This window comes from Taudactylus pleione, unplaced genomic scaffold, assembly GCF_031769625.1.
Source record: "Taudactylus pleione unplaced genomic scaffold, aTauple2 ptg000013l, whole genome shotgun sequence".
NCBI lineage: Eukaryota > Metazoa > Chordata > Amphibia > Anura > Myobatrachidae > Taudactylus > Taudactylus pleione.
The window spans coordinates 5,202,267-5,218,915 of record NW_028284416.1 but is presented as its reverse complement, the minus strand read 5'-3'; the positions used below and the strand labels follow the sequence as shown (position 1 = coordinate 5,218,915).

The 16,649-nt window shown below is 46.9% G+C and overlaps 1 protein-coding gene across 6 annotated transcripts in view; it reads right to left on the bottom strand.

The window, feature by feature from the left end:
• Positions 1 to 4,371: 4,371 nt before the first annotated feature.
• SLC38A5 (solute carrier family 38 member 5) overlaps positions 4,372 to 16,649 on the bottom strand; it is a 62,610-nt gene continuing 50,332 nt past the window's right edge. For all 6 annotated transcript variants that reach the window (XM_088470507.1, XM_088470503.1, XM_088470504.1 and 3 more), the window contains 10 exons: positions 15,621 to 15,702; positions 15,439 to 15,521; positions 13,769 to 13,827; positions 10,663 to 10,794; positions 10,476 to 10,555; positions 9,524 to 9,624; positions 8,181 to 8,305; positions 7,939 to 8,083; positions 6,203 to 6,306; positions 4,372 to 5,436 (listed from right to left, as the gene is read on the bottom strand). In XM_088470507.1, coding sequence (XP_088326633.1) covers positions 5,332 to 5,436; positions 6,203 to 6,306; positions 7,939 to 8,083; positions 8,181 to 8,305; positions 9,524 to 9,624; positions 10,476 to 10,555; positions 10,663 to 10,794; positions 13,769 to 13,827; positions 15,439 to 15,521; positions 15,621 to 15,702 — 1,016 coding nt within the window. In that variant the 3' untranslated portion in view covers positions 4,372 to 5,331. The remainder of the gene's footprint in view (positions 5,437 to 6,202; positions 6,307 to 7,938; positions 8,084 to 8,180; positions 8,306 to 9,523; positions 9,625 to 10,475; positions 10,556 to 10,662; positions 10,795 to 13,768; positions 13,828 to 15,438; positions 15,522 to 15,620; positions 15,703 to 16,649) is intronic.

Sequence of the window (16,649 nt, the reverse complement as noted above, 5' to 3'; positions counted from 1 at the left end):
GACCTCTGTGGGAAAATCGTGGGCAACCCTGTAACTGTTATGGAGCAACACGGCACAGTATGGAGAGAACACGTCTGTTGCTTTGACCACACACAATGCTCGCTGTCACCATATCTGCGTGCGACTGAGTCTCTGAATCTTTATAGGAAGCGCTACAATGCAGCAGCAGCGGCGGCTTTTTTCCACGCCAAGTTCCGTTGTGCTGCATATGCAGGCTCAGTCGCACACAGATATACAAGTGTCACATATCAAATTAAACAGCACAGCCTCCTGGCGCACCCGAATCACATCACATTGCGATTAAGATGCATTTTTGGCAAAGAAAAGACTTGCGGTGCTTGCAGAGTCTCATGGAACCTGGCGCTCCCTCGCGCCAGTCACCTCTGGCCATGTGGCGTATTGAGACTAGGGGCAGGATGAATGACACATCGCATTCGGGATGTGATGCATTCCGCCGCCCTTCTCCCACATGCCGGCGTTAGCAATGCCAGTATGCATATAGAACAGCACAAAGGACCGCTTTCTCTGTAAGAGCGGCCCTTTGCGATGGAGGGAACTTCCGGGTCTATGACACAGAAGCCCCTCTGTCGTCCTGAGACCATTTGCTTCTCAGCCAAGGGAGTGGGCTTACTCACAATTTTGCCTAAGAACACAGCCATGAATAAAGAATGGTACCAAAATGTCCTCCAAGAGCAACTTCTCCCAACCATCCAAGAACAGTTTGGTGATGAACAATGCCTTTCCCAGCATGATGGAGCACCTTGCCATAAGGCAAAAGTGATAACTAAGTGGCTCGGGGAACAAAACATCTAAATTTTGGGTCCATGGCCAGGAAACTCCCCAGACCTTAATCCCATTGAGAACTTGTGGTCAATCCTCAAGAGGCGGGTGGACAAACAAAACCCCACAAACTCTGACAAACTCCAAGCATTGATTAGACGAGAATGGGCGGCCATCAGTCAGCATGTGGCCCAGAAGGTGAGTGACAGCATGCCAGGGGGAATTGCAGAGGTCTTGAAAAAGAATGGTCAACACTGCAAATATTGACTCTTTGCATAAACTTAATGTAATTGTCTATAAAAGCCTTTGACACTTATGTAATGCTGTAATGTTACCTCAGTATACCATAGTAACATCTGACACTTATGAAATGCTTGTAATATTACCTCGGTATACCATAGTAACATCTGACACTTATGTAATGCTGTAATGTTACCTCAGTATACCATAGTAACATCTGACACTTATGTAATGCTGTAATGTTACCTCAATATACCATAGTAACATCTGACACTTATGTAATGCTGTAATGTTACCTCAGTATACCATAGTAACATCTGACACTTATGTAATGCTGTAATGTTACCTCAGTATACCATAGTAACATCTGACACTTATGTAATGCTGTAATGTTACCTCAGTATACCATAGTAACATCTGACACTTATGTAATGCTACCTCAGTATACCATAGTAACATCTGACACTTATGTAATGCTGTAATGTTACCTCAGTATACCATAGTAACATCTGACACTTATGTAATGTTACCTCAGTATACCATAATAACATCTGACACTTATGAAATGCTGTAATGTTACGTCAGTATACCATAGTAACATTTGACACTTATGTAATGCTGTAATGTTACCTCAGTATGCCATAGTAACATCTGACACTTATGTAATGCTGTAATGTTACCTCAGTATACCATAGTAACATCTGACACTTATGTAATGCTGTAATGTTACCTCTGTATACCATAGTTACATCTGACACTTATGTAATGCTGTAATGTTACCTCAGTATACCATAGTAACATCTGACACTTATGTAATGCTGTAATGTTACCTCAGTATACCATAGTAACATCTGACACTTATGTAATGCTGTAATGTTACCTCAGTATACCATAGTAACATCTGACACTTATGTAATGCTGTAATGTTACCTCAGTATACCATAGTAACATCTGACACTTATGTAATGCTGTAATGTTACCTCAGTATACCATAGTAACATCTGGCACTTATGTAATGCTGTAATGTTACCTCAGTATACCATAGTAACATCTGTCACTTATGTAATGCTGTAATGTTACTTCAGTATACCATAGAAACATCTGACACTTATGTAATGCTGTAATGTTACGTCAGTATACCATAGTAACATCTGACACTTATGTAATGCTGTAATGTTACTTCAGTATACCATAGTAACATCTGACACATATGTAATGTTACCTCAGTATACCATAGTAACATCTGACACTTATGTAATGCTGTAATGCTACCTCAGTATACCATAGTAACATCTGACACTTATGTAATGTTACCTCAGTATACCATAGTAACATCTGACACTTATGTAATTCTGTAATGTTACCTCAGTATGCCATAGTAACATCTGACACTTATGTAATGCTGTAATGTTACCTCAGTATACCATAGTAACATCTGACACTTATGTAATGCTGTAATGTTACCTCAGTATACCATAGTAACATCTGACACTTATGTAATGCTGTAATGTTACCTCAGTATACCATAGTAACAGCTGACAAAAAGATCTAAAAACACTGCAGCAGCAAACTTTGTGAAAACCAATACTTGTGTTATTCTCAAAACTTTTGGCCATGGCTGTAGCTGCTCAGGGTCCTAATTACCAGCATTGTACAGTCATTTGTAAGGGGTAGGGACATTTCCTATGTGAGCACAGTGTTTGCTATAATACGATACCACTGCACATATAGAAAAGCACACCCCATTTGGCAGGCGCTATGTCAAACAGATTATGTAGACAAGAGTGATTGGACACCCCGCGTTTCGGCTGGTGTGGGATGGGTCCACTAGCTGTAACGCATGGTCACATTAACTCTGAGAAGTATAGAGATGTTCTCGATAACTCTGTGCTCCTTACATTGTGGCAGTTCTACAGAAACCACAATTGTTTTTATCAGGACGACAATGGCACCTGTCATGTTTCCAGGGTGACACTGGACTGGTATACAGAAAATTCGGTAACCCGGATGGACTGACCAGCTCAGAGTCCAGATCCTAACCCCAATGAGAACCTCTGGGACGAATTGGAGCGACGGGTGCGTTCTAGGCCGACTCTACCTTCTTCGGTTGGTCACCGTACTTCGCCTGCTGCTGTCCAGGATCTTGTGGACAGTTTGCCAAGAAGGGAGTCTGGTGGACCTACAAAGTACTGACGTCATTAAAATCTCATTGATCTATTTGCTGTCAGTGTCCGATCACTTTTGTCTACATAGTGTATTTTTCGGATTATTGGTACATGACAATAACTCACGTCTATCGCGGATAAATGTCACCTGAAAGTCTTGCATACCATCATATTTTGACGACCCCCTAAGTTCATTTATTCTTAAACATTGTTCATTAGAGCACCAATTATAGCCTAACATGGGTTGACAGTTTTCTACATAATTAAATGTGATCGTGCCATGGCCATTGGTTAGATACACTGTTGTGTTGCGTGTTTTGTTGCAACGGGTAATGACTATTAAAATCGGAGGGTCCATTCTGAAAGCAGTGAACGCGATCTGATTACCACCATCTCCATCACCGTAGAAAGATATGTCCTTCTTACATGACCAAGGCGTCTCCGCGAGCTCCCAATACATTGGCTAAGGGTCTACCATCACTTACACGCTTATCTGAACATTTGGTCACACGAGAGGAAACCTGACTTTGGCGCTGGGAAACAGAATCCAGCGCATGACCCGGACTTTTACATGAAACGTCTGATAGCGTCAACTGTACTTTCCGCAAAGGGTTTCATCCCAACAGTGCCTGGTCCAATCACCATACTCCAATTATACCACTTTCAGACAGAAAAATCCCTAAAACCTGGGTTTTTCCCATATCTTTCAACCCGGGAAGGACACGGGAATTTGCTCCTAACCCCCTTTCACACGGCACATAATTCCCGGGAAATTCCCGGGTCGACCCCTTTCACACAGAACACAGATTATCCCTGCAATATACAGTGTGTCATAATAAATGGACTGCTTTTATGGCACACAGAGATGATGTCATGAAAAGCGCAGCCCGTGCACCGCCATCTCAGCCAATAAGCGCTGCTTACAATGCCCGGAGTAGAAAAACCCGGGTCGGCACCTTTCAGACAGCCGCCAACCCGTGTAAGACCCGGGAAAAACCCAGGTAAATACCTGGGTCCCCTGTTGACCCTTTCAGACAGAAAAAAAAAACCCGGGTCGACCCGGCTAGAGCCGGAAAATTACCGGGTTCTTTTCTCTGTCTGAAAGGGGTATTACCAACACCTTACACAAGTAAATATTTGCGTGAGTAGCAGAGCGAACAACATAATAAGCTGCAAAAAAAAAAGACATTGTTTAAAAATTTATTAAAATATTTTTGGTTTTTGCTTTACTCTCCACACATGTAAACCAAAGCTGCACCCCTAGCATGTGACATGCCTGGTGCGTTATAACACGGGGAGGCGACTCTCATGGTGTAAAGGTCCCGGAGGATTCACAGTGATCAGGATGGAGGGAAAGGATATCGTTGACGATGAAACAGCTTTGTGGTGTGGAACCTGCTGCAGTATAGAAGGGTGAGGAGTAGGACTACAGAATTGTAACAGGCTAATATTGTTTACATAATCGGGTGCACATAATATACATAAGACCACATGAACTATGAATTTAGGGCACTACATCGACAGGCATGCTATACCCGGCAAAGAAAAGTGTATTGAATCAATTTGTGAAGAGATGGCAATTCCTGATACTTAGAGATACTCTGAATAAATTGTTGCATGGCACAATTTAATGCTGTGCTGCTGCGTCCTCTCTTAGAGAGATTACATGACCCCCTGAGTGCAACACACTGATACCCCCTCCTGCTAAGCAGGAGTTGGTGAGGTAGATACACTGTGATTCATTGACCTTTGGTAGACCTCAGGGTTGAGGGACCTGATCTAAACGAATGCACTCAGGGAAATTGCTCCATGTCCCCAGGAACTGTTGTACAGGATAAATGTCCTGGTCCTGTAACGCCGGAGACACAGAGGAAGGAGAAGGCAACACGTATAGTGATTGTAGTGCAGTTTTGCAGCAGCTGGGGGTGATACAGATTTGGGGCACCTTATGGCTTAGAACATCCTGTCCTGAATTGATTGGACGCTCCTCTCTCCCCAGGGTTCAGCCACTCCTGGAGTCACGTGTGTCAGCACTGACTGCTTAATCTTTCTTGATGCAGCTATCGGACCTGTCCATCTTGTGTACACAGGACTCGGGAGGGCCTGCCCAATGTCCGCAACCATGGGAGAGGGAGCCAAGATGAGGTTAGTGCCCTCCGACGTTACTTTTTCCCGTCGTTACCCAGTCCACGATGATGAAACTCAAACTCATTATCATAAATACGAAACCCAGCGAGGCAAAGAGGGCAGCCTATGGAAAGGACAAAAGAATATGTTTTTTTTTATAATAGTGGAATGTTAGTACACTTTTCAAGGAGAGGTGGAATGTGAATGTATTCCTGTGGGAGAGGTGGAATGTAACTGAACTGATGGAGGAAAGGAGGAATACGATTGGTCTCCTGGAGGAGAGGAGGTATAGGAGGGGACTCCTGGAAGAGAGGAGGTGTGGGAGGGGACTCCTGGAGGAGAGGAGGTGTGGGAGGGGACTCCTGGAGGAGAGGAGGTGTGTGAGGGAACTCCTGGAGGTGTGTGAGGGGACTCTTGGAGGAGAGGAGGTGTGTGAGGGGACTCCTGGAGGAGAGGAGGTGTGTGAGGGGACTCCTGGAGGTGTCTGAGGGGACTCCTGGAGGTGTCTGAGGGGACTCCTGGAGGTGTCTGAGGGGACTCCTGGAGGTGTCTAAGGGGATTCCTGGAGGAGAGGAGGTGTGTGAGGGGACTCCTGGAGGAGAGGAGGTGTGTGAGGGGACTCCTGGAGGAGAGGAGGTGCGTGAGGGGACTCCTGGAGGAGAGGAGGTGTGTGTGGGGACTCCTGGAGGAGAGGAGATGTGTGAGGGGACTCCTGGAGAGGAGGCATGTGAGTGAGAGAGATATTAGCAACAGCAGACACAAACACTTATGGGGGGACTAAGGTATTTGTAGAGAAAAGGAGACACACTTAGGAGGGTAAAGACTAAAGAGAGGCGAGAAGATGAATATTACAAAATGGGGAAGACAGGGGAAGCATGAGTTATATGCACCTGAATCTTTGGACGTGATAAGAGAGGTTCCTTCTCGCTGGGGACAATACGTAAGTAAAATATACTCGGAAGGATGAAAATCAGACTTGGAGCTGAAGTGGCTCCTGTAACAAGTAAGAAAGTATTATATGTAACAACCAGTATGCTATAATGATTAATTATGTGCACTACACGATAAACACCCGGTATATTGTATAAGGTGCATATGTAATTGCTCAACATTACTGTCATTTTGCCTATGGACCCGGCTCACTCTCCTTCTCTGCCCTGGACCTGGACATGTCATAAAGTGACTTTGTACACCTTATCCCATGGTCTCTAAGCAAAATAATAGTAATAATGGCGCTCCTAACATCATGGCTGCTCCCGCCATGTGCAAACTTCAGCTGCTCCTTAGCCGCCTTTCAAAATGATAACCTTGAGCAGACTTACACTGCTGAATGCACCAGCAGGGGAAGCAGCAGCAGCACATGCCACAGCCGAAGACACGCTGTGTATTGCCGACATCATGCGTAATCGTATCAACGCCACATTGTGCCCCTCAGACGTTCATACGCTATATAAAGTGACTGCAGGACTTTGAGGATGTAATTTCGTGTGATGCCCTGGGGATGGCCCTTGGTTGGAATTTTTTTGGGGTGCCTTGCTTCTCGGACGTGAGCCCCTTAATATTAGGGACGCCAGTATAGAGGAGCCTTGACGATTGGCCTGGCGCTTATTCATATATTTGCAAATATGTGTAACCAATACCTCTAAATCTCTATTATTATGTAGGATTTAAGTATTGTTTTTGCTGCAGTGTGCTGGAGGGCAAATCTCTCTTTTTTTCTGTGTTCAGAGTAAACCCCGCCCTTTACAAGCACCTGTGTTATGCAATTAAGCTGATCTGAGCAACTACCATTTTTCTTTGTAAATTTGGAGAGGCATGAAGGCAGTCAGCATTAGGAGGAGGTGCTGATGCTTATAGTGCCATGTGGAGGTTTTTTGGGGTACCTCCAAGGTAAGTTAGCTCTCAGCTTACATATGTACTGTTATCATGCAGTACATCAATTGTAATTATATGACCCAGAGTGGGTGCTACCATTATGTAGCAATAATTATTTTGGGGTGAGCGTTTGGGAGTGGGGCCCCCGGGGGGGTTCTGACTGGGCCTTTCTCATGGCATCACCACTTAATTCACATAGAATACTTTTATCACTTCTCTATTTGTTTGTACATTATATATGTCATTTTAATTCTTTATCATTTCATTAACACTTATTGATTTATCTTTACACATCTTTTCTACATACTTCACTATCACCTTTTTCCCTTTTTCGTGTGATGCCCTGGGGATGGCCCTTGGTTGGAATTTTTTTGGGGTGCCTTGCTTCTCGGACGTGAGCCCCTTAATATTAGGGACGCCAGTATAGAGGAGCCTTGACGATTGGCCTGGCGCTTATTCATATATTTGCAAATATGTGTAACCAATACCTCTAAATCTCTATTATTATGTAGGATTTAAGTATTGTTTTTGCTGCAGTGTGCTGGAGGGCAAATCTCTCTTTTTTTATGTGTTCAGAGTAAACCCCGCCCTTTACAAGCACCTGTGTTATGCAATTAAGCTGATCTGAGCAACTACCATTTTTCTTTGTAAGGATGTAATTTATGCAAAGTCATTAATGGATTAATTAGTTTGTGGCTACACATGCACCTACGACGTATAGATCTCGACATTATAAGTAAATCACTCTTACCAATGACACCAAAAATATCCTTGATGTTCGGAATAAAGATGACCAGCAGATTGACCACTATGAGCAAGCACACGGCGATGAGGATGTGCCGCCACCAACGAAAGTCCTGCCCGGGGCAAAAGAGCTGCTGGATCGCTCGGCGGATCTGAGGGGACAGTCGGGACGGGAGGATGAGGAAGGCGTGAAAACCAGGCGGACAAGAGCAGAGAGGGGGGGGGGTTGGCGACGGGAGCTCGGCTTACCGGAAACAGGACAACCGGCACGGTGAGCGTGACAGCCACCAAGACGGCGAGGCGTACACACAGCATGATCTTGTCCAGGGGATCCACTTTGATATAGGTGTGTAGCATCTCCGACTCCACATCACCTGTAAGGGGAGAGTAACGACACACAAATGGCTTCTGCCTTACATCGCTCAACACCCAAATCATCTGACCAAGAGCCATGCTGGGTCCAACTAGTGTAGGACTTTTGTGGCACCTTGCAATAGATCACAGGTTGCTCAAACTCGGTCCTCAGGACCCCAAACAATGCAAGTTTTCCAGGTCTCCTCACAGAATTACAAGTTAAATAATTAGCTCCTCCTGTGGACCTTTTAAAATGTGTCAGTCAGTAATGACTACACCTTTGCTCCTGCTGGGTGACCTGGAAAACGTGAACTATGTGGGGTCCTGAGGACAGAGGACCTCATTCAGAGTCTCTCGCTGCATGCGATCGCTCGCCCCCAGCGTATGCAAATTTGTCAAAGTGACGCCACGGGAAGCGATCGCTCGCCAAGGCATAAGCATGCCCACCATGTTTTAGCGAGCGGCCAGCGTACGCCCAATCGCACAGGCAGAGCCGCCCACCAGCGCACGTCATCTCCGGGAAGTGTATTAAAACATTGGTACATCGAGGACAATCGGAAGGGATCGCAGCGCTTGTGGTTGCCTTACCCTACCGCAAGCACTGCGAGGACTTCAGTGTAAAAAACAGGCATGTGACGTGTACTATGACGCTGCCTGTTAATTATGCACGCCTCTATAACGGCGTTGAAACACTCAGGCACGCCTGCGTTCGCACCTCCACTCCCCCGTTATTAGTGTCCTGCCCCTGTGACCACCCACAAACGGCCTCTCCTGGCACTCATTACACTGGGCTGTCTTTGCTGGGCGAGCTAGCGGCCTGCGATCGCACAGAGTAGTTCGCACACACGCGCAGAATGAATCGTGCGCGTATGCAAACCATCGGGCCGCTTGCGAGCGCACAGCGCTAGCGAGAGACTCTGAATCAGGCCCAGAGTTTGAGAAACACTGCAATAGATGATGATAGATACTGGATTACCCTACAGTTCACGTTCCCTCCCCGTGACTCCAGTGTCTTTACCAAGAGGAGCTTCTTTTGATACACTACTAGAAATGACCAGTGGCTGCGACAAAGCCATCATTAGTGAAATAGATGTCAGTGCTCACAGAACACTGGGCAGCAGCTCTAGCACCTGACAAACGCCTTTCGTACCCCATATACCCAATGTCTTCTGTCCGACTGACTTATCCCGCACCCCACCCCCCCTTTTCCCCACAACTCCACTGTAGGTGACTCTTACCGTGAAAAGTTAGGTACCCAAACACAGCAGTCAACAGGTACATGATAAACATGGCAAAGATGGAGACATTGGCCACGTTCTGCATCCGGGTCTTGGTAGCTCTAGATGCATAAAAGGAACATTAGCACGTTACACATACTGTATTGTGGGCAGCTGAGCGAGCAGTGAGGCGGTCTGGCCAGCGGAGGGCGGAATTATATTTGCAAACTGACTGTTAATGAATATGTGAGAGATCAGATCCAGAGATCAGACAGTCCCACCAAAGTCTGTGAGCTGTGTCACATATGAGGCAAATAAGTGGTCAAGTCAACTCTAGGGGGCGCTGTGCATCTCATTAATGTCACAGGAAGAGTGCCAGGCGACGTAATTGCCCCGTGGGTGCTGGACGAATTTATGGAGGGCGATAGTGGTGCTGTGTTGGATCCTTAATGTCACAGCAGATAACACAGCACTATGGGGGAAATGTATCAAACCTTCTAATAAGTGGATGATTTCCCATAGCAACCAACACGGGGCATGATCTCCCGTTAACGTCAGACTGGGGGGGGTCCGTCACTGGGCTGCCGCCAGCCCTCTTCCTGCACTGAATGGATGCCGTACGCATGCGCGCGACATCCATTCCTCTTTTTTCCGGGGCGGGCACAGCTGCGGCGGTGGAGGTGCCCAACCTCACGACCGCCCGCGGAACACTTCATCCCACGGGTGGAAAAACGGGGCAGTGCCCGAAAAACGGGACTGTCCCGCTGAAATCGGGAATGATTGGAGGGGGTGCGCCCTTTATGGAGTGGCGCCCCTGTTTGACCGCACTGGTCGAACATGCCTCGAGCCGGCCCTGATTTATCAGGTATATTCTATAAAATTATAGCTCATTGGTTGCTATGGGTAACTTCTGCATTTACCCTTTCTTTTGAAGGTTTGATGCATCTCCCCCATTGTACCCTCATACACATACCTGCGCAGTTCGGTGTATATAGGCAGAACCTCAGGATGACACACAAAGGCAAACGCCACAATAGGGATGGAGTACGCAGTCTGAAAGAAGTTCAAATGTTGTCATCACTTTGGGGTGGAAACAACTGAAAACTCTGGAAAACAGAGTAAGGGCGAGAGCCAGCGGTCACCTGTGGACCCCGACGTACCTGTGTGTTGATGGTAAATAATTTAGGTGTGCATGTGGCCTCCTCGGTAGTGTTATACCCGTTGGTGTAGACAGTGTGCTCCGTGACGGTTGCGTTCAGCGGACATGGTATCACAGTCTTCTTGTAGATCACCTGTCCGGGCGCAGAGAAGAGCAGAAGGTGAGACTTACCGAGAGCGTATACCTAGGGCAAGAAACGTTTACCACACGGGACAGGTGGAGGCCTTGGAGAGCACAGAGATGTAATCGTTAAGGGATAATGCAATACCATCATGGACGTCAGCCTACAAACGTACTTATTAACAGTGAGCGTGGCCAATTTAGTCATATTAAACAAATGTTATTGTCGTTCGTTAAAATATTTTTAAAGTTACCTCAGAAATTGACAAATTTGACTTCCTTCGTTAAAAGTCGTTCTTTCAACATTATTATGTAGGTGTGTTGTTCTTAATTAACTCGACAAGCCCTGAAAATTACATTTTTTTTTACTCTCCCAATTAATTCACTAAACTCACTCCTTCATAATGACTATATATATATTCATAATGACTATATATATATATATATATATATATATATATATAACAATCCCTCTTTGCTTGTCTGAAGTTTCTTATCCGGAGTGCCGCCAGAGGGATTGTTATGTGACAGTGTGCTTGAGGACATCAGGCTCATTGAGGAGGGCACCCGGTGAAGTATACATTTGTACCATTGAGTGCCGGATCATGGTTGACTATAGTATATATATATATATATATATATATATATATATATATATATATATACACACAGAATTTTTTTTTCTTAATGTGACTATGTTTGGGCAGTGTCAGCATTAGTGTGGGCAGTGTGAATATGACTAGGTGGTGTGAGTGCCAGTGAGGACAATGAGAGCATGACTGGGTGGTGTGAGTGCCAGTGACGACGATGAGAGCATGACTGGGTGGTGTGAGTGCCAGTGAGGACAATGAGAGCATGACAGGGTGGTGTGAGTATCAGGGCAGGCAGTGGGAGAAGGAATCTGCTATGGCAAGTGGTATTGTTACCAAGGTGTGACTGGGATGTGTGTCAGTGAGAGGGAGTATGACTGGGTGGTGTGAGTGCCAGTGAGGACAATGAGAGCATGACTGGGTGGTGTGAGTGCCAGTGAGGACAATGAGAGCATGACTGGGTGGTGTGAGTGCCAGTGAGGACAATGAGAGCATGACTGGTGGTGTGAGTGCCAGTGAGGACAATGAGAGCATGACTGGGTGGTGTGAGTGTCAGTGAGGACAATAAGAGCATGATTGCGTGGCGTGAGTGTCAGTGAGGACAATACGAGCATGACTGGGTGGTGTGAGTGTCAGTGAAGACAATGAGAGCATGACTGGGTGCTGTGAGTGCCAGTGAGGACAATGGGAGCATGACTGGGTGGTGTGAGTGTCAGTGAGGACAATAAGAGCATGACTGGGTGGTGTGAGTGTCAGTGAGGACAATAAGAGCATGATTGGGTGGTGTGAGTGCCAGCGAGGACAATGAGAGCATGACAGGGTGGTGTGAGTATCAGGGCAGGCAGTGGGAGAATGAATCTGCTATGGCAAGTGGTATTGTTACCAAGGTGTGACTGGGATGTGTGTCAGTGAGAGGGAGTATGACTGGGTGGTGTGAGTGCCAGTGAGGACAATGAGAGCATGACTGGGTGGTGTGAGTGCCAGTGAGGACAATGAGAGCATGACTGGGTGGTGTGAGTGCCAGTGAGGACAATGAGAGCATGACTGGGTGGTGTGAGTGCCAGTGATGACAATGAGAGCATGACTGGGTGGTGTGAGTGTCAGTGAGGACAATAAGAGCATGATTGCGTGGCGTGAGTGTCAGTGAGGACAATACGAGCATGACTGGGTGGTGTGAGTGTCAGTGAGGACAATGAGAGCATGACTGGGTGTGTGAGTGCCAGTGAGGACAATGAGAGCATGACAGGGTGGTGTGAGTATCAGGGCAGGCAGTGGGAGAATGAATCTGCTATGGCAAGTGGTATTGTTACCAAGGTGTGACTGGGATGTGTGTCAGTGAGAGGGAGTATGACTGGGTGGTGTGAGTGCCAGTGAGGACAATGAGAGCATGACTGGGTGGTGTGAGTGCCAGTGAGGACAATGAGAGCATGACTGGGTGGTGTGAGTGCCAGTGAGGACAATGAGAGCATGACTGGGTGGTGTGAGTGCCAGTGATGACAATGAGAGCATGACTGGGTGGTGTGAGTGTCAGTGAGGACAATAAGAGCATGATTGCGTGGCGTGAGTGTCAGTGAGGACAATACGAGCATGACTGGGTGGTGTGAGTGTCAGTGAGGACAATGAGAGCATGACTGGGTGTGTGAGTGCCAGTGAGGACAATGAGAGCATGATTGGGTGGTGTGAGTGTCAGTGAGGACAATAAGAGCATGATTGGGTGGTGTGAGTGTCAGTGAAGACAATGAGAGCATGACTGGGTGCTGTGAGTGCCAGTGAGGACAATGGGAGCATGACTGGGTGGTGTGAGTGTCAGTGAGGACAATAAGAGCATGACTGGGTGGTGTGAGTGTCAGTGAGGACAATAAGAGCATGATTGGGTGGTGTGAGTGTCAGTGAGGACAATAAGAGCATGATTGGGTGGTGTGTGTTAGTGAGGACAATAAGAGCATGACTGGGTGGTGTGAGTGTCAGTGAGGACAATAAGAGCATGATTGGGTGGTGTGAGTGTCAGTGAGGACAATAAGAGCATGACTGGGTGGTGTGAGTGTCAGTGAGGACAATAAGAGCATGATTGGGTGGTGTGAGTGTCAGTGAGGACAATAAGAGCATGACTGGCTGGTGTGAGTGCCAGTGAGGGCAATGAGAGAAGGACTGTTTGGTGTGAGTGCCAGTGAGGACAATGAGAGAAGGACTGGGTGGTGTGAGTGCCAGTGAGGACAATGAGAGCATGATTGGGTGGTGTGAGTGTTAGGGAGGATAAAGTGATTGGGCAGTGTGAGTGTCACTGCTGGCAATGTGGGTCTGAGTGACACACATAGAGAAAAGATTACTGCTCTATGCTGTCCCTATATACATTCCCTGGCAATAACAATCTGACAAGTGCCAAAGACTGTATCTCACCGCGCACAGGAAGAAAACCATACAGCTCAGCGAGAAGCCGCTCGTGTAACCCAGATAACCTGAGAGAGAGGGAGAGGGAGGAACAGAGATTAGAGGAAGACACCTGTAATATCTGTATAATCAGTGAGTTCTGATGTCATCACAGGATATTATTATAACTTTTTTCGGATATATAATCTCAGATTGTGGAACATCTGTATAAAAGCACTTGGACCGCGTTCTTGTGTCTTTGGGCAGAATGTTTACATTTTTTCCGGTACATCCTCACCCGCCTGCATACCAGCATTTGTGATCACCGGTATGCTCACGCACATAACCAGAAACATCAAAAGCAGATCTACTGGCCACCAGCCTGCTGAGTAGGTCTAACCTGTTGCAGACACAACCGGTCTCCAGAAACCTAGAGGGCTCTCCTGCTGTGAGCGAGGACTCAGTGGCTAATTTATGCACGCCCAGAATAGTTTTACAACTGTCCGACATGCCTGCGTTTCTCTAGTCATACCCTATTACCTCCCACAAAACCTGACTACCTGTCACTCACTTTGCAAATGAATTCTCTTTGCGATCGTAATCGCAATACAATAGCTGCGCGTGCGTAGTGCACCTTATACGCCTTCGCAATGGCTAATAATCGCTCAATCTGCATAAACTAACACACGGCACAGACCATCCACCAGCCATAAACTAACACACGGCACAGACCATCCACCAGCCATAAACTAACACACAGCACAGACCGTCCACCAGCCATAAACTAACACACAGCACAGACCGTCCACCAGCCATAAACTAACACACAGCACAGACCGTCCACCAGCCATAAACTAACACACGGCACATACCGTCCATCAGCCATAAACTAACACACGGCACAGACCGTCCATCAGCCATAAACTAACACACAGCACAGACCGTCCACCAGCCATAAACTAACACACGGCACAAAACCATCCATCAGCCATAAACTAACACACAGCACAGACCGTCCACCAGCCATATACTAACACACGGCACATACCGTCCACCAGCCATAAACTAACACTCAGCACAGACCGTCCACCAGCCATAAACTAACACACGGCACAGACCATCCACCAGCCATAACTAACACACGGCACATACCGTCCATCAGCCATAAACTAACACACAGCACAGACCATCCACCAGCCATAAACTAACACATGGCACAGACCATCCACCAGCCATATACTAACACACAGCACAGACCATCCACCAGCCATATACTAACACACGGCACAGACCATCCACCAGCCATATACTAACACACGGCACAGACCATCCACCAGGCATCAACTAACACACGGCACAGACCATCCACCAGCCATAATCTAACACACGGCACATACCGTCCACCAGCCATAATCTAACACACGGCACATACCGTCCACCAGCCATAATCTAACACACGGCACATACCGTCCACCAGCCATAAACTAACACACGGCACAGACCATCCACCAGCCATATACTAACACACGGCACAAACCGTCCACCAGCCATATACTAGCACACGGCACAAACCGTCCACCAGCCATAACCTAACGCACGGCACATACCGTCCACCAGCCTCGCTGCCACACACGGAGCAGCCGGACTACATCCTTCTGCACAAAACACAATCCGAGGTGATCGCTGGATTCAGATCTTACCCAGATGTTTCATGAGCGCGAGTGGGAGAATGATGAGGACACTCACAATGATGATGAGTATGTTACCATTTAAATACCAGACCCTGCGGAGAAGAGAACACTTAGACTCTGGGAACATGTGGCAAGGTGCTGGCATGTACACAGGTATACTCTGCACCCACAGATAAGCCTTCTAATCTTACTCAGTTTTCGCAACCAGCCCCAAGAAGGTTTGAATGACGACGGGCAGCTCGTACTTGATGATGTATAAATAGCTGGACATTGCTGGAGAAAGAAGAAGAATCTGGTGTCACGTTATATCACTGCTGTCAGAAAGTGGGACACACAATAGCCTGGTGTGATCTAGAGTTACACTATATGAAGGCAATAAACAACTAGAGATCTTCAGCTGGCAGTGCCACCAGGAGCCTAGGGGGGTCTATTTACTAAGCCTTGGATGGAGATAAAGTGGACGGAGATAAAGTGCCAGCCAACCAGCTCCTAACTGTCATTTTTCAAACACAGCCTGTGACATGGCACTTAGGAGCTGATTGGCTGGTACTTTATCTCCATACAAGGCTTAGTGACTAGACCCCTAAGAGAGAATGGCTGAGGCTCCCAGATTCATAACAGAGTATAGTTGAAGGAAATTGTACTTAATCTCGCTCCAAGGTTTGGTACATCTCCCCCCCCAGGCTATAAAGGACCAAGGGCCTGATTCAGAGCCGGACGCTATTTGCACTCGCTCGTTCTGAAAAAGGGGCTGGCTATTTAAATTGAGCGTTCGCTCTTTGCGGTCTGTTGATGCCTCTATGTCTGAGCGAGCGTCCGAAACATGCGCTCGCTATTTTGTAAAAGACGCCCCCTGGCCGCTCGCATCCTACGTCATCTCCGCTATTTATTAGATTAATCGAGTACATCGAAAGGCGTATGAACTGCTCGCTATTCTTGTGGTAGCATTTTCCTACCGCAATCATGCGAGCAGTTCAGGCTAAAAGACACCCAAGTGATGTGGTCGATGACGCTGCTTTGTTAATTATGCACACCCTTAAAACGCCCATTTTGACCGTTTGGCACGCCTGCGTTCGGATCTCCACTCCCCGTTTTCAAGCACCTTCCCCTGTTACCACCCACAAATGCCTCATCCTGTCACTCAAATTAGCAGGCATTCGCTATTTTGCGAGCACACGATTTCCGACAGCACTGACTGGTTGGCGTATGCGCATTACAAC